This window comes from Medicago truncatula, chromosome 3, assembly GCF_003473485.1.
Source record: "Medicago truncatula cultivar Jemalong A17 chromosome 3, MtrunA17r5.0-ANR, whole genome shotgun sequence".
NCBI classification, from domain to species: domain Eukaryota; kingdom Viridiplantae; phylum Streptophyta; class Magnoliopsida; order Fabales; family Fabaceae; genus Medicago; species Medicago truncatula.
In genome coordinates, this window is record NC_053044.1 from 25,914,367 (window position 1) to 25,936,971 (window position 22,605).

Sequence of the window (22,605 nt, forward strand, 5' to 3'; positions counted from 1 at the left end):
TAATAACAATAACATTGGAAAAATTGAACCCTAATTTCAATGAAAGATTAGTGGGACTATCTATGTGTCCGAACAGAAACCAGTAACATAAGATTAAAGAAAGGGAAAGTAAAAGACAATGGACACGATCAATCTTTGTTAACGCAGTTTGCATCTGACTAGTGTCTACTCATCCAACACTATGTAACATCGGTTGTTAAGACGCAGGCGCTAAAAAGTTGGCTTTGAGGCTTAGAATGCGGCCATAATGCCAACTCAAAATCAATGTTAATGCCGGCTTTTTGTGCTAGTCTGTTCTTTTGGCCGAAACTAAAACCAGTTTTGTTGTTGTGATGAGACAATTTGGTCCCTATAATAGAAAAAATCCCTAAATAATTTCTTTTTTTTATAAATCATCTACTTTTGTTCTTTTTCTTCTTTACCATTCAAACAAAGTTATTTGATAGCAAGAATTATTCAATTAAATATTTACAATACTTGAATATTCTAAAAAAGATTCATATTATATCCAAAAAAATAAGTCAAGTGCACGACTACAATAAATCCATGATTAAAAAAGATCGGCAATATTAACGAAAACATAAACATTATTTTTGTGGATGAAAACTGGAGTTCGACCTTGTGGTATACTCAGCAACAAGTTGAGAAAAAGATGATAACTTGTTCTCTAGCAATCTTGTTGGGGAATCATATTCCTCAATCAGTCCTGCATTAGTGTCCAATGAAATCATATCAAAAAGTACATAAAAAATAAATTGCATGTTCAAAGAAGAATGTAATTAATACAATATCCTTTCTCACCTTCATTAAGTAGTAGAACCATATCACTGTCAATAACAGAAGTTTTTCGATGTGCAATTGTAATGACTGTGCAATCAGTGAAATGTTGTCGAAGAGTTTGCTGTATCAAATTATCGGTAGCCGTGTCAACTGATGCAGTGGCTTCATCTAGAACCAAGACTTTATTTTTCTTAAGCAACACTCTACCAAGACAGACCAACTGCCTCTGACCCATACTCCAATTCTCACCATTCTCACTCACTGCAGCATCCATTTTTTATATAAACAATAGGTTCATTCCAAGAATGTATGTAATATATACTTATGTTTCATAGGTTTAAAAGACAAACCTGCCGACTCTAACTTTCCTTCTTTCCTTCGAACTTCATCTCCAAGTTGACACTTGTCTAGTGCCTATAAAAGAATTTTAATCAGAATACTATACAAATTTTAAGAATGACTATAAGTAGATTTTAAAAAAGGTTTGTAACTATGATCTGGACTGCAAAATCAAGGTCTGTTATGTTCCCGTGGTTGAGGCTATATCAGTTGCATTTGAATGTCATTGTTTGCAACATTAAGGATCACGACACAATTGTGATTTAAAATCTTAACTACGAGTACAATGTTTTCGATGGGGTTAGATAAGCAATCCTGGTTAAAAAAATACATATACAGAAACTGTAAACAAATAACACACAAGATTTGATCACGGAGTTTGACCAATTATGTATACGTCTCTGCCTATAGAATGGCTACGATGATTTTTTTATTATCCAGGCTTATGGTTAAAAATAACAACTTGTTTTTAGAGACTACTATCCAGTTTATAAGATTACCATGAGTCATACCGAACAGATAGAGCATAGTGTCTGTGTGTGTGAGAAATAGAGAGAGAGAGAGATAAAACTAACCCACCTCCCAAATTTGTTCATCTCTGTACTCTTCCAGTGGATCCAAATTACTCCTTACAGTACCTTCAAACATAGTTGGATCCTGAGGAATAATGCTCAATCTTGACCTCAAATCATGAAGTCCAATGGAAGATATGTTAATGTTGTCAATCATAATTCTTCCAAAAGTAGGCTCAACGATTCGGAAAAGTGCTTGTATGAGAGTCGATTTACCACTTCCTGTTCTTCCAACAATTCCAGTTTTCATTCCTCCAACAAATGTGCATGTAAGGCCATGCAACACAAGTGGCATATGTGGAGTGTAACGCACCTTCATCATATATGCATTTCATCGTTACCGTAGTAACACAAAATCAAGCACAAACTATGACATGAGAATATGACATATCTATTATACAAGGCACCAAATTTCTCTCTGAAACTAATTTTTCACTCATATTAGACCATGCCTTGTAAATCAACAATGTCAAAAAGACAACAAAGCAGAAACATAATATTAACTTTAACTACCTGCAAGTTGTGTATATCAACCGTTCCATATGATGGCCAAGAATCATGTGGCCGGTTTTCCTTTACAACGAGAGGAGGCTCGCTAGGAATAGAAGTATACTGAAGAATTCTTTCTACTGATATAATTTTGGTCTCTAAGTTGCTAAGTTCCCATATCATCCATGCTTGTATAATGTTCAGATTAAGGCCATATGTCACAGCTAAACCAGCAACACCTTCAAAAACAACAAATAGGGAGTTCAGGAATCATGTTCTACTACTCTATTTCATAAAAAGACATGCAATTATACTTATGACATGCAAATGCACCAGAATTGAGTTTCTTACCCGAATTTATGACTCCTTGTGGAACTGATATCAAGAATAACAAGCAAAAGGCAAATGTAATGGAAGACAACATATCTAAGCGAAAAGACAACCATTCCATAGCCCCGGCAATATTGAACTTGGGGCGTGAATATCCATCCATCAAATTCATATTTGTTTGCTGGAATCTTGACACCTGATCAAAGCTCCTGATGGTTGATGTACCTGAAATTGTTTCGGCAAAGTGTTGAATGACAGGAGCTTTGGATACTCCGACTAAACGAGATAGTTCACGGCCTGATGGTATATAATATTTCTGCACAATTATAAGCTTGTAAGATGTCATTATCTAACACATAACATTGTAAATAAGTATGGAAAATGATTTAGGGCCAGCTTAGATTGACTTATTTGAACTTATCTACCGAACTAAGCGTTTGTGAGATTGGATGAGAGAACTTGTGGAAACAGTTTATGGCATGTCCATAAGCTCCATCTTGCGATGTCATCAACTTAGGAGAAAGCTCTCAAGGACAAATTATGAAAACAACTTGAATCTTATTTGAAAATCGTTTTACTTTATTGTCTTTTATTATATAAATATGTTATATATAAGCACTTTTATGGTAAGCTTTTATTGTATAAGCTCTGAATTAAATTGTTTTTTCAAACAAGATTAAGGTTGAAATCTTAAAATCAAAGACAGTATGGTGCAAATTACTTACCTGATACCAAATGCTGATTGCTGTCATAGGAATAAAGACAATGAAAACCTGCCATGCAACCTGAGACATCACCATTATAATTCCAACGAGATGGATTATGGAGCAAGCACATAATGCAGTTTGAAAAGGAATACTTGTATCCACTTCACTTTGGTCAGTAGAAGCCTGCAAGAGAACAAAACATTTTCTTGTCATATATACAATGAAAAAAACTAGCAAGATGGGCGTTACTCTTAAGAAATCAATGATCTAAAGATAATTTAAGATCAAATATTCATCACAATTAAGAAACAAAATGAGTGAATAGGAAAATTGATCCTCGAAACTGTAAGCATCGGTATAAATAGTTCTTATTTGTTTACGAATTGGAAAATACAATCTTGAAATTATAAAGTGTCGATGAAAATAGTCCTTTTGTTAACTTTGAACGTTAGGGACTATGATGTGGTATGTTAATTGAAGTTGTGACCTCTATTAACTTTGTCTCTGAGATGATCTAAAGCTTATAGGATTAACATACAATATGACGAGTCCATTTAATGTGACATGCCATTATACAATTTCAGATAGATGGACTGTTTTGACTTTTGAATGCCATTATACAATTTCAGATATATTATTTGCCAATTCGCAAAAATGAGAACATGTTTTGACCAAAGTATAAAATTTCAAGGACTAACTTACCTATTCAATCAAAACAAAATAGAGAGAATGAGATATAAACAGATCCACATACCCTATTAAGGATTCTTCCACTTGGAGTGGCATCAAAAAAAGACATTGGAGCGCGAAAAATGCAGAGATGCATTTTGTTGAAGAGTAGAGTAGCTGTTTTATAACCAGCGGTGACAACAAGTGTTGCTCTAGATAGGACACATAAAGAACTTCCTATGGCCAAACATACATAGACAACTAGGAGTGTAGTTCCTCCAACAGGTGGCTCCATATCTTTTGAGATGGGAGTTGAAGAAGCCATCCAATAGTTGCTTCCAATTTGAAGAAGTTGAAACATGATTTCAGCTATCAATACGAGCGGCACAAGAGCACCTCCATATGCCGTCGTTATATATTTCCAGTACACCGAAAACCCAACTTTACCTTGCTCTCTTTCTTCTTCTTGAACAAGTTGTCCTTTTGGCTCAAACTCGTCATTTGTTCCACCATTCTGTACTTCTTTCTTCTCTTCTATTTTGTCAACACCGAGAGGAAGAGAGACACAGAGATCCTGTTGTGATGTACTTATCTTATGAGACACTGTACCTTCTCCATCCGATGAATCAAGTGCAGACAATGCTTCTCTATGAGCACCGATAAGTTCCATAAAATCCGTGCCTGAGTTGAGTAGATCATTATACTTTCCACACTGAGTAATTTCTCCATCTTTCATAACCTTAAAAGAATGCATAATTTTAAAAGATAAATACGAAATAAAATAAGCAAACTCTGTTTGACGTAATGACATAAGCTTGAGAATTTCTCACCAAGATAAGGTCAGCAGCAGGTAAGAACTCTACTTGATGTGTGACATAGATCACTGTCTTTGAACTTAAAAGTTTCAGCAAGCATTCCTGTTATATACAAGGATCGTGCTATAAGAAAAACCACATTTCAGAAGCAATGTAGCACCCACGTGTGTCGGTGTCAGGCACTGACATATGTGGTTACGTTCAATAACTTTCATATATTCAAATTATCACTAGTGTCTGCATGTCAGTGTCAATCCCTTGTTTGTGTCGGTGCTTCGTATTTCATAAGTGTTTAAGAAATAGGCTATTTGCATGGTCTATGTTGTAAACAATAAAAAGTAAAATTGAAAATGAGTTACCTTAAATAGATGAGATCCTGTATGAGCATCAAGAGCACTAAACGGATCATCAAATAGATATATATCAGCATCTTGATATAAAGCACGAGCAATTTGTACTCTTTGTTTCTGTCCGCCGCTCAAATTTATTCCCCTCTCCCCTATAATTGTTTGATCGCCAAATGATAAAATCTCGAGATCCTTCTTTAGTGAACATGCTTCAAGAACCTTCTCATATCTTTGCCTTTCCATATCCTTCCCAAACAATATGTTATTTTCTATCTTGCTACTTTGTATCCATGGCGACTGTGCTACATAAGCCTTTGTACCACACACTTTTAAAATCCCTGATATCTTTGGTACTTCTCCTAATACACATGAAAGTAACGTAGATTTTCCCGATCCAACTGTACCACAAATAGCAACTTTCATTCCATGAAAAACTTTAAGATTTATGTTTTTCAATACTGCGTTCGGAGAAGATAAATCCCAAGAGAAGTTTCCATCAACTACTTCAATAGCTATATGAGAACTTTCCTTTGGAAGCTTCTCAACAGTATCAGATCGCATTTCATCGTTACAAAGAAAAGATGCAATCCTATCAAGAGAAACCTTACATTGTGACATCATTGAAATTGTGTCTGGAAGATTATAAATAGGTTCTTGCAGAATCTGAAATGTTGCAAGTGAAGATAAGATCTTCCCTGATTCAAGTGGGACCCCTATAACAATACAAGAACCAAAAGTAACCACAGACACAAATGCTGGTGCACTCCAAAATACAAATATGATCACAGCTATAGTGTGTAAAAATCTCTTTAACCAAAATTGCTCACTCTTTCTGAGTTCAGTTATCTTAGACAGAAACTTCATTTCCCATCCTTGAAGTTTGAGAATCCTCATGTTCCTTAAAATCTCAGATGTGGCCTTCATTCTTTTATCTCTTGATGCCATCAACTTGTTTTGAAACTTCTCTAGGATTGACACTAAAGGAACATTTGCCAACATTACAATGATAGTTGCAACAAGACCGGAAATTGAAGCGATGCCAAGATTTTTATACAAAACAAACATAGCAACTAAAACCTGAAAAACTACCAACCAAAGATCATGCAAGTGATAACTGAAATCGCCAACTCTTTCAGCATCAACAGTCATGAAATTGATTATCTCGCCGCTAGTGTGGCCTTGTTTGGATTGACAAGAAAGTGTCAAAGTTTTATCATAGATAATTGTTACCAGAAGTGCTTGGATTCTTATTCCAATTGTCTGTAACCTGAAAACCCATTGCCTCTTTGTTAGACACTCCACAACCTTTGCTACAAAAAATGCAGACACCAAAATAAGTCCTTCATTTTCCAATTTCCTTTGTCCATTAAGATATTGAACAAAATTATCTATAAGATAAGGACCCACATAAGAAGCCAATGTGTTGACAAATGCCAAAATAGCTGTTAAAAGAATCTCTTTCCGCGCTGAGAATGCTAATGTCTTCACTAGCTTAAATGTGGTCACTTTGTTGATGTCGTCGCCACAATATGCCTCAAGCTTATCCTTAAAATATGGAAAAGCTCCAAATAAACTGTCTTTTCTGTCGAGGTGTGGAACATCTTCAAGGTCTAAAGTTTTCCTTTTTCCAACAGAAATTAGTGGACCGACCCAATAGAATGTAAGAATGCTGAAAATTCCAGCATTAGAGTAAGGAGTAACGGTGTCAAACCCTCTGGTTTCTTTTGTATTATTACCATTCAAAAGAGGTTCATGAAGAGAGCTATCTTCTATTTCATCCTCATTTTTCATAAGAAAACACAGGTAACAAATGAATAAACCCACACAAACAGAGAAAACATCAGAAACCAAGCATTGAATCGGAAATAAAACTCGCTTTTCATAGAGAACAATCTCTACTGTAAAGCAATAACATGAAACAAAGAGGTAAAAGACACACCAAGGTTTGAAGAACAATTGCATTGGAAATCTTGTTTCACATGAACATAAGAGTTTCCTTTCAAGGAAGACATAAACAACCCCCCAAGAAACTGTTTTGAACGCTAAATCCAAAAGGGTCACGAGTTTTTCTTTTGAAAAATCATTTCTGTACCAACTGAAATAATCAAACGAAAAGAGAAGAAAATTGAAAACAGAAATACTAAGAAAACAAAAAACAGTCCTTGTGAAGAGGGTGTTTTTGATTCTCTCTTTGCAACTGTCTCTGGATTCAATGAAAGTGAGTTTTTCCCTCAACCATGACATGAAAAATGCCACTAACAGTAGTAGATGGAGGAAACCAGAAAAACCATGCAAGAAAACTGGTTTCACATTCAGGAAAAAAGTTAGAAAACTAGTTGCAGTGTGTGCAAGAAAATGGAATGAGAAAAAAAATGACATAATGTGCTTGAATATTTGAATGAGTAATAATAATTAAGAATTTTCTGAGCTTGTTGTGGAACCTTAAACGGATTCTATGATATGGGGTGGTATCAAGTTATGGACATATAGTTAATATATATGTTTCTCGACGAACACTTGAAACTCACATACAACTGCAAGGTCCCAGATTCAAACCTGGTTGAAAGTGTTCAGATTAAGAACATCGACGATGACTGCTGCCAAAGTTATACGGACAAATTCTGACATATTTATGATATAGCTAACATATAATAAATAACATGTGTGATGAATGTGAAAGAAAATTTGTGCATGTGCAATAAAGAATGCGTTTAGAATTTTTTATTTTTTGTCGAATAAAAAATAAAATAAAAAATCCTCAAATAAAGCACTCGGTCAACTTAGTTCCTCATTTTATCAAAACAACTTTCCTTTCCCATGCTAAAGTCCTCAAAGTATCCGAGGTAGAGCAGAATAGTAAAAGACTTATTTTTTTTTTTTTAGATTATTATTACTACAATTATTATTATTATTAGGTATTTTTTAGACAAACCCTTATTATTATTATTATTATTATTATTAAAGAAATGCTAAGGTTATTCGTTAAGAAGCTCAAAGTAAGAATTTTATTTTAGAAATTGTACATTCAACACATTGACATTGTTTTGGACGGGAGCTTAATAAACAAGGTCCATTAAGTCAAGGTCCAAGACAAGCAAGGCAAAATACGGTGAAGGAGCATGTGAAGTCCTGTGTGAATCACCTCACATGAGCACCCCTCGATCCTTATATCCACCGTCAACATCATCACCAATGGCCTAAGAAGAAGGCGCCGCACTACACATGAGTAGTTAGCGTTCTCTACACCTATATAAGGGTATCCTCAGGGTACACTAAACTTTTGCCACATTTCGCACTTAACCACCTCTTTCAGATACTGGTTTGAACATCGGAGTGTTAACGTACCTGCATGCACCTTTCTCCCCCACGTGAAGGCTCGACCTCCGTCGCACTGGAGCACCATGAACAACCATTTAGATTTCTCCAACAACACCGAACAGATCTAAAGTATTAAAAAGAAATTTTTGTTGATATAAAACCTAGTAATTGTTTTCTTTTGTTAGCATGACCTTTATTATTATTTACTTGATAAAATTAAATAATTGAATTTGGACATTTCAATTTAAAGTGATTGAGCTACACATAAGACATTTACGAGAGGTGTAAGGACAATTGATAGTTGTAAAAAAATTGAAGAAGATTGATATGCAAAGACCAAAGTTTTAAATTTGAAATCCTTCACTTATCCATACTTAAGTGTCCAATCTCAACCCCTAAAATATTTGATAGAGAAAGACCTTCTAGAAAATAATGAAGGTGTTGTTGTTATAAGCATTACCCCTTTCGTTTTTGCGAGCTCAGATTATCTTAATAGTGTAAAATAGTTTTACATATTAAATCAGATTTCCCCGTTAAATAGCTTTATCTAAACATTAAATCAGATCTCAGATCTCATGATGTATATATTTATATTATTTTAAGGTTTTATAGAAAATTATTAGTCAATGTTACAAGTGTTGTCGCACATTCTTACCTACGAAATAGTTGTAGACGCTCACACACATATTCTATTGATATCTCTCGGTTATATGATTCTAATTTTTTTATTTTTAACAAATGTCCTAATAGCATAGTAAATACCTTACATTTCATCGTATTTTATCTTAAAAACTTAAGATGAGAGGAGGATCTCCCGGTTTAAGGTAGTGAATAACTTCAAATTCAAAAAACTCTTATAAAAATATTTACATTTGTTTCTCTTTAAAATATAAGTGGGATTCGAATACATGACTTTCGAATTTAATATCCGTCGTCATTTTATTGTTAGATCAAACATTTAGAGATAATATATTCTTGTATTTATAATATTAGTTATTTGGTCCCATCCATGCAGGGTTTTAGAAAGGTAGCTGAGCTTGGTCCGTTTTGAGTTTATTTTGTCTTTCATTTTTGTTTGATTACCACTCTTCTCCCAACATATTTTGCTCGCGCGTAACTAGAATACTGAAAATACTCATGCGTTAGTTAAGTAATGTAAGTGTTAAAATCTGCGCATCATGCGCTGCAACTTAACTCACGCTGGAATTAACACTTGCGTGAGTTAACTCACACTGGAGTTAACACGCAAGAATATTTTGGGAAGTTCAGTTGAACGCGAGCAAAATGTGTTGGGAGAAGAGCGAGAATTCTTTTTGTTTTCCACGAGTTTGGTTTACAGAAAGAGTAGCTTGAGTTTGAGCTCTTTCGAGTGCTATCTACCATTCCACCCTCATTTTCCTCAACAAAATTCAATTAATAGACGAACAAATGTTTCTGAGCTTGTTGTGGAACCTTAAAAGGATTCTATGATATATGTTAGTATCAAGTTATGGACATATAGTCAATATAAATGTTTCTAAAATATCTTCTTTTTTGTCCCTAGATGAAATGACAAACACTTGAAATTCACAGAAATGCAATCTCCTGAATTTGACCCTGATTGAAAGTGTTCAGATTAACAACGTTGACAATGATTGTTACCTAAGTTTTACGGACAAATTCTGGAATATTTATGATATAGTTAACATATAATAAATAACATGTGTGATGAGTGTGACAGAAAATTTGTTCATATGCAATAAAGAATGCGTTTGGAATTTTATTAGACCCACATGCAAATCCCATGGCAAATATTTTATCGTATTCTTTTCTTTTGCAATGCAACACTTTAACTATTTCCATTGTTATTGGATTTCATAAACTCGCGCATTTTTCACAATAATTACTAAAATATAAGAAATGAACCTCATCAAAATTTTCATGTACTCATTCTATCTCATTTTAAATGACCTAATTTCAAAATGTGCACTATTCACATAACATGTTTTGACCATATTTTTCTACTTATATACAAAGACAAATTATTGCATATAAGATGTTAGCCAAGAGCGCTTAGATGAGATGTCATGACCCATGGGTCTATTCTAGGTTAACCAAAGTACTAGGTTCGAATCCAGCCTTGGGCATGCAGCAGCATTAAAACTCTTAGGTATTAGTCTCTTCAGTTGCGCGCGTGGAGGATACCCGGTTTACACAAAAAAAAAAAATATAAGATGTGTATTGACATCTTATATCAAATTTTCAAAATTTTTTCTAATATCAAATTTTCATAATTTTTTCTAATAGATTGTTCAAGATATTTAAGATCAAAATTGTGTATTGACATATGTGACAGAATCAATTATGTCACATAATATGGGATGGATAGAGTAATTAATTATTTTCCTTCGTCCTTTACTATAAGTTCATTTGACTAATTTCGCATATATTAAGAAAAGTTGATAGTTTAGTTTTTTTTTTTTTTTAAGATTGATAGTGTAGTTAATATGTTCATTTTGTGTGTGTGACAATTTTTAAATTGTCTTTTGTTTATATACATATTTAATTTGATATTTCCTATTTCAATGTAAGTTAGAACTCCCTCCGTTTCAAAATAAGTGAGTCATTTGATCATTTCACACATATTAAGGAAATTGTATAAATGAAAGAAATAGAAAAATAATTTTAAGTGTCTTTATTAAGTACCAGTGTATTCATCATTATCATAAAGGAAAAGTGAAAGATATTGAATTATAAGTGTTTTTTTAAGAATATTGAATTACGAGTGAGTAAATTAGTATTAATTAGAATATATGATTGAAAAAAGGTAATTAATATTCCATTGAAAAAAGAAATTGGTAATTTATTCTGTGACAATTTTTTTACAAAAGACTCGATTATTGTAGGACGTACAGAGTAGTATGTTAATTAAGAACGTTTTTGGAAAAAATAATAAATTTATCTAATAATTTGTAAATGAATTTTTAATTAGAAAGAAGACTTTTTTTTTTCAAGAGGTTAAAAAAATACTTTTTTCCAAGAAGTGCTTAGAGATGGAGAGAGAGTATAATTGAAAAATATATCAAATCTATAACTCCTTCCAAGAAGTGCTTAGTTTCTCATTTTCTTGATATTTTAGAATAGTCCCTTACTTATAAAAAATTTATCAACTTAATCTCCGGTGGCTGTCTTCTTCTCCTCTTCTTTGAAATCATCTATAAAAAACGAACTACTTAATTTTTTTTTTTGATAAAATAAAATAATTGAATGTAGTTATATATATGGTGTCGGACAATTCAATTTAAAGTGTGCTCCCTCCATCTTAAAATATAAAATAAAATTGGTCACATAAATCGATGTATTTGGTATAAATTTTGAATCAAATACGTTAACTTTTGTTGATCATTTTTGTTTATATATTGAGACAGATGATGTATGTGTTAGTGTTACACATAAGATATTTTAAAAAGTTGTACAAGTACAACTCAATTGTTAGCTACAAGGATATCCATATACAAAATTCGGGGTTAGAAGTAAAAAATTCTTCACATCTATAAATTTAAAGTGCGCGTAAGGTCAACCACTATAATATTTGACCAAACAAAAGACCTTTTTCAAGAAAAATAAAAGTGTCATCGTCTCAATGTTGACCTTATCGTTGCTGTGAGATCTGACCATCCTAAGGGTGTAAAATTGTTTTATATAAATATTCGTTCAGATTTTTTATTATATATGTGTGTGTAATTTTATTTTTTTTTAACAAACCAAAATGGAATATATTAGATCACAAAATGTGGTTCATCTCGCACAAGGTGTGCAAAAGAGAACCACCCACCAAAATACAAAGTTATGTGTCTGATGCCAAAAAATAACACAACGGAAGAATGACAGAAATAAAGCTACACAATAACACTCATACAATGTAAAGGATGCCGCCACCAGTTGTTATAAGTGAAGGCGAAAGTAGACATATTTGCCTTTAGCCAAGAAAAAGACATAAATTTGACGTTGTCTCCTAGTTGATCCAAGTCGTCATTCTCCTAGTTAAAAATATTGTTGTTTCTATCCTTCCAAATAACTCAGACACTAGCCAGCCAGATTACTGTCAGAAAAAGAGTGTGTAGATCGCGGTAACCCCGCCAAATGACCAAACTGGTGAAGATGAGCTCTAACGGAAGTTGGAGCAATAAAAGAAAGGTCTAGCCACTGACATATACGATGCCACACCATACCAAAATGATCACATCAAAAGAGAAGATGGTCTGCGGTCTCAGGAGAGCCGCACCCACCTATACAAGAAATGGCGTCATGATGAATGATTCTCCTACGGAGGAGGTTGTCTTTAGTTGGAAGTCAATTGTGAAGGAGTCTCCAAGCAAACACATAAACCTTCAGCGGAACTTGCTTCTGCCACAGATCGTCGAACAAACCGCACTCAGAAGAGGCACATGCGATCGTCAAATAATTATATGTCCTCTTAATGAAATAACCGTTAATAGAATCAACAATCCACCACCACCTGTTAAGAATATGGTCCTGCAAAACAACATTACGCAACAGAGACGCAGACTGTAATGCCCTATTTTAATATTTAATTATTTTATTGAGTTTAGAGTCTATTTTTATGACTTATGTGATTTATATGATTTTTGTGAGGTGTTATTGATTTATTAAGAGGCTTATTTTATTATTTAATAGAATAAGATTTGAAAATAAAATAAGATTAAGTTGTGGGAGCTGTTTTGGAAACTAGAAGAGTTTAGAGGAATAAGTAGAAATCTATGTTATTTAGTGTAGAAATATATATATGTTATAGAAATATATTTGTTATAGAGATATAATTGTTATTTGTTATAGAAATATTTTATATATTTTAGTGCATGCTTTGAAATATATTTTGATACTCAATATTATATTTCTGTACTGAATAATATATTTTTGTACTTAATATAATATATTTTGGTACTCAATTGAGATATTTAAGTACTAGATCTAATAGGTGCATTACTTGTTTCCAAAATTTCTCACTTATTAGTTGTAAACTATCTCTATAAATAGAGAACTCACACAGTGCATTCTACACACCGAAATTCACAGTTGATGCTTCTTGTGCTTTTCTTCTCTTCTCCCTCTTTTGACTTGTGTTGACGAGTCTTTCTTCTTTTTCTACTACCTTCTGTCCCTTCGAAATTAAGAGTGTTCTTAAGACCATAATCTCTCTTCTGTTTAATGTCCTTTTAGAGAAGAGAAAGCGGTAGAGTCCTTCGTCGATCAATCCAAGGTAAGGGTGAGACTAACCTTCAATAATTCTAAGTGTTTTAATTCTGAAAATTGTATTTAACATGTTGTAGGTTTAGTTTTGAGGATTTGGGAATTAGGGTTAAAAGTGATAAATTGTTGATTATATGATTGAAACCTTGGGTAATCTTAACCATAGAGCTTGAAGTGAACTTTTGTTGTTCTTGAGAACTTTTATGAAAAATGTGATTTTTGTAAAATAACTAGTTACAAACCCGTGCTTCGCACGGGTTGAAGAACATATTTTGTAAAAAAATTGTTTCAAAGGAAAAATAGCAAATTAAGGAATATTGCACAAACATTAGAAATATTTATCAAAACTTTACCGGGTCTTGATTCATGAAAAGGATATATTTTGTTCAAGAGATTGAGAAAACAACATAATAATTAAGATTAAACTAATTGGAACCGATGAAGGAACCAATAATCTGCAAATTACGATTACATTCGCATGACACAAAAATGAACCAAAGAAACAACATTTCCAAGTTAAGATAGTTTTGAATTAGAGTTAAGGGTAAGTCCAAAGTATTATATATTCAGGTACCATACAAGCTAGAGTATAGGAGTTCATGAAGAACAAAATGAGTAGCAGTCAAGTGGGAAAAAAAAAGTATCTCTAAATTGACAATGATGATATGAATACTCATTACCATATTTGTAAACTCTTTCTTCAAACAAAGAAAAACAAAAAGAAAAATTAAAACCCTCAAAACTCTACCCATCATTTCTTCACTTCATATCATATTTTTCTTCTTTCTAATATAGCGTTCTTCTTCTTGCTTGAAAATTAGTCTTAATTACTTCCTAGCTCTCCAAGCTGTTGTTGAAAACAAAGACCATTCCTGCTAGCAAGTTACTACACAACCATTTTCTTCTCTCCAGCACAATCTCAAACTCTTCAGCAGAGTTACACTTGATTTTAGCCTTAAGTCCTGATGATTTATACTTCGCCATGATCTACATTTTGACAGGGGACATGACTGGATGTTGTCAACATAGAATCTAAAGACCCTGCTATTTCCTGAAACTTGAGGCAATTGAAGATATGAGATCCATATCACTAATAATTCAGGTATTCTTATAAAGTTTTGACCATCTTAAAGATAAAAATCACCTTAGAGCAAAATACTCTCTAAGTTTTCAATTCCATTGCTTCATGAACTCGGTATAGATTGCTTCAGATCAAAATTTAGCAATAGCAGATCTCGACGCACAGTAGCCTTGCATGGAATTAAATGACTTATATTAGTGAATATATACTCTTAGACATGTATCAATAAATCTAGCAAATACACTTTTAAATTAACAAATTTGTTTGACACATTAAGGCCACTTTTTCTTCTTTATTTTTGTTTCTCAAGGTGAAAAGTGAGATTAGCTAAAAGGAGATATGACTACTACCTTCTAGATAAGCCAAGAACTCTAAGCTAGATTTGTAATTTTTCAAGAACTCTGGTCTTCCAAGAGAAAAAGCATCTGGTTTTCCCTTCTGAATAACAAAGAGAACCTTTCTAAGGATTGAATTGGCAAAGAAGTCAAAGACGTGCAAACCTCAATTTTCTGCACCAAATACCAAACTTTAGATATGTAAATATAATGGTTTGATATGTAAGCATGATATATGTTACCACAACCACAAGCATGACCATAAATGACCTAGCTAACAGTACATGTATGTGAAAGGTGGTTTAATAAGTTCTAACTTTTATAGACCAAAAAGGACTAAGGATTGCCTCCGTAAGTACTGGCATGGTCCAAGAAACCAATGCAGCATGACAGATTAATGCTCATATGGATCCTAAACCTAAAGTGGTAAGAAAAAGTTAGATGAGGTACCAGCTGAAGATATATCCAACAAAAATTTGCATTCTTTATAAATGCGCTTAAAGGGACTTTACCAAATCCACAGGAATCAAGTATCATAAACCATTTATCAAGTTTTTCATGTATTTCCTTTCTTTCAGCTCCTGAATGTAATTTGCTGAATTTTGTGTTTTTCTAAACGTAACGCAAGACCGCAGCCCGGCCACTAAATTGAAGATTTTGCAATTCTAGGAAACAGAAAAAATTAAAGTTTCTAACAATTAAATCATTTAATCATATTTGACATCTTTGTCAAGAAAAGTATAAATCTCACATTCTTCGAACAGATTCGGAAACAATTTACCTTAATCGCAAATCCTTCCCCGATAACACTATCAGTGATATCAGCATCAAGCATCTTCGACGGAGGCAAATATCGCAGTTGAGTGTAAACTGTAGGAACTGAAATTAATATCCATTGACACCATGACCAAGATGCTCTCATAAAGTGCATTGACATGACAATATGATGATTATATTGTATAGAGCCTATTTATTTACCTGAAGTCAGGTACATGCTATTTGGTGATTCCGAGATTTGCATTATTGAAAGCCTCAACGATACCAATGTCTTCCCGGTAGCCATCATATAAGTAAGCTTACACGTATGAATTTTTCACACCAATGTCTTCCTGAGATTTAAGCTTTGAAAGTTCCATAGCAAGATTATACAGGTCAATTCAATAGGATGCACATATTTATCAAACTCACATTCTCCACCACAATCCATATATAGTTTCAATCCAAGTTTTTCAAACTCACATTCTTAACATACATCATGCTAGGATTAACAAATGAAGATATTTGACAGATAAAAATGCAACAAATGATGCTTGTTAATAGAAACTTGAAACTTTCCAAATACAAAAATATTAGAAAGCTAAGCTAAAACCATGATGAAATTCAATGCACACAAAGAACAAAGTTGATGCACATGCCAAAAACAATATATTAATTTAAAGAAGATTGAAAGAAATCCAAAATAGAGAATTTAAAGAAGAAGTTCAACTTACCCAATCGATAAGATATATAAAATTCTCCTCTTTTGTGCTATTTCCCTTTCCATCATCACTTGCTCATTTGTTTGCTCTTCCTGCAAACACAAAATATGAAATTACTTATCAAAGCAAAACAAACATTGAGGTGGAATAAGTTATGATATCGCATCGTATAATCATCAACAAACATATTAACATTTTGAATCATATGAACTTAATATTCTCTATCCTAAACAGCCAAGCCAAGACAAAATATTCCCTATAATTTATTTATTTATAAGTAAGCTCAAATATTTTAGGTTGAATGCAGAGCTTTGAATAGGCAAACTGAAACAGTGTCGAAAAATGAACCCTTCAAGCCATAAAAATTAGTCAACTCAAGTCATGCATGGTCTCAGAACCATGAAAAAAGAAAAAAAATGACCTCTTATGAAGAAGAAAGTGAAACAGTGTTTCCAACTGAACTTAGATACCGTTTGGCCAAGGTTTGTTTACGACTTGAAACTTACTTCAAAACAAAGTTAAAATAAAGGCATTTACGAAAGAAGTTAAAGTTGTTTGGTTTATTTGATTTTTTAGTTTTAAAGCTATTTTTAAGTTAAATGTTGTGTGGCAAAATATTGTACAAACTGTGAATTTTTTTTTGGTCGAACCCCAGACTTGGCATGTATTTACGCATTGTTCCTATCAACTGAGTTAAGCTCACAAGGACAAAACTTTGAATTTATTATGAATTAACATAATAAATAAAAAAATGTTTAAAATATTTTTTGAAGGCTAAAAATGTTAAAAAAAAAAAAAAGATATTTTTCTTACAAATACTGTATTTACTCAATAACATTATTTTATGTAACATGAATACAAATTTGTATCATCATATAAATGACTTGTTAAATATTTGAATAGGAGAAACAATTTAAGGAGTCTGAAATAATAACATAAATAATATCAAAATAGTTGGTTTTTTTATTTTTTTTATTTCAATTATACTCTATAACAAATTTCGTTATAAGAATATCATATTTTTGGTGTCTTTGAAAAATATAAGAATTTATATTATATGATATTATATCTGTTACATCGTTAGTGTCATGGAAACATATATGTTTAGTTTTTTTTAATAAGAAAAAGATATGCATAGTTTGTTACAATATAAAGGTGCAATATATATATATATATATATATATATATATATATATATATATATATATATATATATATATAAGTATAACTTTTTTAGGCATATATACCTTTTTTTAAGAAAACAATTTTACTTTTAATTAAAATCAAAATTTTATTAAAACAATCATATGCATTATGCAATGCCAAAAAAAAATGATATGCATTAGTGTAACAAAAAAACAGACACACATAAAATATTATTCTAAACGCTAATGTGTGTGTATATATTTGCGAGGTTGAAAACATAAAATAAAATTATTTGGCATTCCTTTGAAAAAAAGATAATAAAATTTCTTTGAAAAAAGATAATAAAATTAAATGGAACTTCCTTAAAAAATTAAATGGAACGGTTCAATAAAATAAAGTTAAATGGAAGAAAAAAACATATTGAAATATAATATTAAAAAAATAAGTTTTCAAAAAAAAAAATGTTAAAAAAATAAAATAAAAGGTTCCCAATGTGAGTTGAAAAGAGGTGCTTGTGAAATAAATTGTCCACAAGTAGCTTTTTAAAGTAACATTCAAGAACTTTTGGCCAAAGCTCTTTCCATTCAATTTTATACATTCAAATTTTTTTTTTTTTTTAGTAAGTACTTAATTGATACTGTGTTTGGCCTAACTTCTCCTTAAAAATGTAGAGAAGTTGGAAAAAAAGCCGGGTCAAACGATATCTTAATCTCCCACAACGGCAATGTAGAAACAACTGAATTTGGGAGAAAAAAAAATTAAAAGTGATTAAAATATTAAAATTAGAAAGAAAAAAAAATTGAGGAGGGGCAAAAATGGAAATTCATGAGATGATGAGGTGGCAACAATCAAAATGCATGAATTATGGAATTACCAAATTGCCCCTCCTAGGGGCAAAAATGTAAAAACATGATACATTTATTTTAATAGTAGTAAGTAGATGTGTTAGGTCATCTTTTATGTGGTTTTGAGTTCCTTAACATGTATAGAAATGGTTAGACAAGTTTTTGGATCAAATTTGGCATAGAGAAGTTAAAATTGGGATTTTGGGGTCAAAAATGGGTTTTTCCCGAGTTGCTCTCTGACAGCATGTCATGTTTCATGTTCTTGTGTCTTTTTCACACGTTTCTGTTTTGAATTGGTCTTTGGTGTAAACATGAAAGTTATAGATAATTGAGTTAGCTTTTCAGTGGCTTTGGTTTGACGTGAAAATGATTTTTGGTTCTTGAGATATGATGAAAATACTCCAAGTAGATCTTAGTGAATTTTTATGAATTTCAACTAAGTAGGTCTTAGTGGAATTTGAACTAAAATCGTACCAATAAACTTAAATGTGACAACCATTAATTATTCTCAAGCAACAACATCAAATAACAACAAGTGTAAAACAAATCCACCAACATAATCAAAGAACAAAAAAAAAGAAAAGAAGTAAAAGAACAACACACTAATGTTTGTTAACCCAGTTCGGCTCAATATAACCTACATCTAGGGGAGACAGTAGTTCTCCAATCCACTATAAAACGAGTGATACAAGGAGGTTACAAGAAATTAGATCAAAGAGTTTTCAAAGATCTATCCCTAATTTCTTTTCATTTATCTCTTTGTATAGACAAACTAGTTTGCCAATTATTCATAAATAATTGTGTCGAAGAAATTAAAGAAAGAATATATTATAACTGTAATTGAAGTGTTAAACACTAAACCTTAAACCCTCATCATGTCAGAGACATTAAAGAAATAGCTGGTTAAATTTCCTTGTAATAAAGAAGGAAGAAATATAGCTGCAATTGAAAGAATATATAACTGCAATTGAAGTGTTAATTTGTGGAAATCATGCCTGAGACATTAAAGAAATAGATTTGTTAAATTTGCTTACGATCGATAACGAAATGAACTGAGTAAAGGTATTGCTGTAATTGAAAGAATATATATATATATATATATATATATATATATATAACTGCAGTTGAAGTGTAAATTTGCTGTAATCATGTCGGATACATTATGGCAAGAGCATATAAATGTAAATGGGGTGTTAATTTATTGGCTAATAGTTGAATTTAATCGAAGATCCACTCTCCTCAAAAATCTTATTCAAGAGAATTGAATTTTAGCGTAAATAGCAAAACACCAATTACCTTAACTGATAACATAATTATTGAAGAACTCCATTACGCACTCTCTGTCAATAAAGAATATCGTCAAAATTGCAATCAAAACTTAATTTAATTGAGTAAATCTAAATCACATAAATCGTATCTAGAGCCTGATTTTACATAAGCACGAAATTAATTAACCAAAACAATCAGAGTTCCTCAAATTTCGCATAGATTGTTTTAATTAAAATTTGAAGGTAAACTAATAAATGATACCTTAATCAATCAGCAACGGAGAAAATTCAGTGATGGTGATAAATCCTTTGCGATCAGTGTTATCATTTGTTTCTTTGCTATGCGTGGTATATCAATAAAGATAAATTAAAGCACAACAAGAAGAAAAAGAAGATCACACACACCACCACACCTGAGGAAGATCCCGGGCAATTCCCGTGCGATCTTCCTCAGAAACAACAAAATATTTTTTTTATTCATTTTTTTGACGTGCCATGCAAGCGCACCTGTCATGGCAAAGGTCGGTCCACAATCACAGAATCATCATCATCATCATGTAATGAAATTCATAACAACACTTCTGTTACAATAATCTTCTCTTCAATTTCAATCCATGACAAAAATCGCAATCATTGCAACAATCCAATTGTACCTGCAACGAGAACACTTCAATTAGGTTGATGAACATGAAGAAACTCCGAATGAAATATAAATAAGAAGATCGCGCCTACTCGCAATGATAGATTTGGGAAATGGAACTTCAGCCCTACAAAAAATGATGCAGATGAAAATGAAATTAGAACAATTGTGATGGAGATTAAAGAAAAATAATCAACAAAGGTACGATTAATCATACCATGGAAAATTAACCATCGGTGTGTAGATCGTGAACCAGTCCATGTGGAAGAATTTCCAGCATGTTACAATGAGATTGATGAAGAGGATATTGGTAAGAATAAAAGAAATGAAGTTGTTATGAAAATTCAGTGTTTGTTTTACGCTATATATAGAGGTTGTTACATTGAGTTTGGATCATTCTTATCCTTTTTTTAGGCAAAAAAGGAAGGAAATGTAAAATAAAATTGTGGTTGTATTTGCTCTCAGTTGTGGGTAAGTACAGATTGTTGCCTGTTGGCTTTGACCATATGTGGGAATGAAATAAATGTTCTTCAACAACTATCCACTAAAATGAGTAAAATATAAAATAAGAAAGTCAAAAGTTTTTTTTTTTAGGGAATAAAAGTTAAAAGTTGATATTATAACAAATTCGTTGTTTTTATTTTTTGAACAAATTCAATGTTTGTTATGATTTACATAGAAAGTTACAGTATCAATATTTTACTTTGTCAAAAGTTAATATTATTTACTTTATATTCTAAAGTAAATTGTTCACTTTTGATGAGCTTCTTTTTTTCTTTTTTCGGTTACAACAATTTAAAGCGGATCTCCTAAGAGAGAGCAAGATAGCGTCTGAAGAAAAGAGCATCTGAAGATCATCAGAAGCTGAAGTTCATCAAAGTCTGAAGACTGGAAGCTTTAGTTTAAGTTGTTATTCTGAATGCTTATGATTGCAGAAGGAATGGAAGCCTAGAGCAACGGCTAATTCAGAGGAATTTGAAGGCATTGGATGCTTATCCACTGAAGAGCGCAGGAAAAGGACAATAGTACAATTGTACAACCACTACTCCACTCTTCATGTCTACAATTGTACAAGAATACAGCTGCACCTACGATGGTTATTCTCTATACATGGAATGGTTTTGAAATTGTTCCCTCATAGGACAATAACCAAATCAAGCAACAGATCATTGGTGATTTGATCAAGCTTCATAACGACTCTTTTGATGTGTTGGCAATTTCCAATGTACACACCTATATATACAGGAGTGAAGACTTGAAGATTGGCAAGACTCTCACAACAATTTTACAAGTGCCAAAACTCTGCTGAAATTGTTTCACATCAAAGTTCACTTAGAATTTCTTATTAACTTTCATATCTTAGAAATTTTAGAGTCTTAAGAGTCTTACTGATTTGTATTGTGAACACCACTCATTTTATATCAAGTGTGTTATCATGGTTTTTAGGTGCCAAGCCATTAATTGGGCTTGAACCTTTTGACCGTTGATATCTCTCTTTTTTCTTGGGAAGGGTAAAAGGAGAAAAACCCTTAAAAAGTTCTAGATTCGGGGGTCGTTTTCGCTACGGGAAGGTGTTAGGCACCCGGAGCGATTATGGTATTCCATAAGAACCGTTCTCCTAAGTTTATTTCTACGCTTTAGTTTTATTGCTTATTTGTAAAAAAAGAAGGTGTGATTAGTTAAGAATGGGGGTGAGAAGAAGTAGAATTTGATTTTTACTTCGGCTTGGATGAGTTTTGACTCATTGCCTACGTACCCTTTTAAGGGATCAAAACCGTTCGTAGTTCATTTTCAAAAATGGTTTTTGTTTTTGTTGGTTGATTTTAAGTTTGAAAAGAGATTTTGAAGAAAGGAGATGAGAGGCCTCAAGGGCATAAGATTTGGAAAGTGTGAGGTGGAATTAGTCATTTTGCAAAAGTAAAGTCCAAGGAGGATTAAGATTTATTGAAAATTTTACTTAAGAAAATAAAGGGAAATAAGGAGTTTTGACTCCTATTTTATTTTCAAAAAAAAGTTTTCAAGTGAGATTATTTGCATGTTTTTTGGAAAAAAGTTGGATTTTATCTAAGTGTCTAAACCTAAGCATTCATCTAACCATACAATCCTATGCATACATCTAGAGTGAGTGTGTGCGTGCCGGTGCGTCATAGTGTCCATAGTCCATATTACAAAAATTCCCTAAATACATTCTATGGC

At 32.3% G+C, this 22,605-nt stretch overlaps 1 protein-coding gene and 1 long non-coding RNA gene across 3 annotated transcripts; both read right to left on the minus strand.

Moving 5' to 3' along the window:
- Window positions 1-482: 482 nt before the first annotated feature.
- Window positions 483-7,642, minus strand: LOC25489081 (ABC transporter C family member 3). Of its 2 annotated transcripts, XM_024780107.2 has the most exons (10): window positions 5,061-7,642; window positions 4,717-4,803; window positions 3,972-4,625; window positions 3,236-3,400; window positions 2,532-2,826; window positions 2,205-2,419; window positions 1,699-2,004; window positions 1,131-1,194; window positions 802-1,041; window positions 483-706 (listed from the first exon to the last, which is right to left on the minus strand). In XM_024780107.2, exons 1-10 carry the CDS (start codon window positions 7,425-7,427, stop codon window positions 588-590), a joined length of 4,512 nt encoding a protein of 1,503 aa, XP_024635875.1. In that variant the 5' UTR covers window positions 7,428-7,642; the 3' UTR covers window positions 483-587. The 2 variants fall into 2 exon arrangements, with proteins under 2 accessions (XP_024635875.1, XP_039687146.1); XM_039831212.1 differs by lacking the exons at window positions 483-706; window positions 802-1,041; window positions 1,131-1,194; window positions 1,699-2,004; window positions 2,205-2,419 and having other exon boundaries at window positions 2,538-2,735.
- Window positions 7,643-20,021: 12,379 nt separating this feature from the next.
- LOC25489082 (uncharacterized) lies at window positions 20,022-20,806 on the minus strand. The gene is made up of 3 exons (XR_003010054.2): window positions 20,627-20,806; window positions 20,502-20,536; window positions 20,022-20,422 (listed from the first exon to the last, which is right to left on the minus strand). It is a non-coding gene; the product is annotated as an uncharacterized lncRNA (long non-coding RNA).
- Between the last annotated feature and the right edge of the window lie 1,799 nt (window positions 20,807-22,605).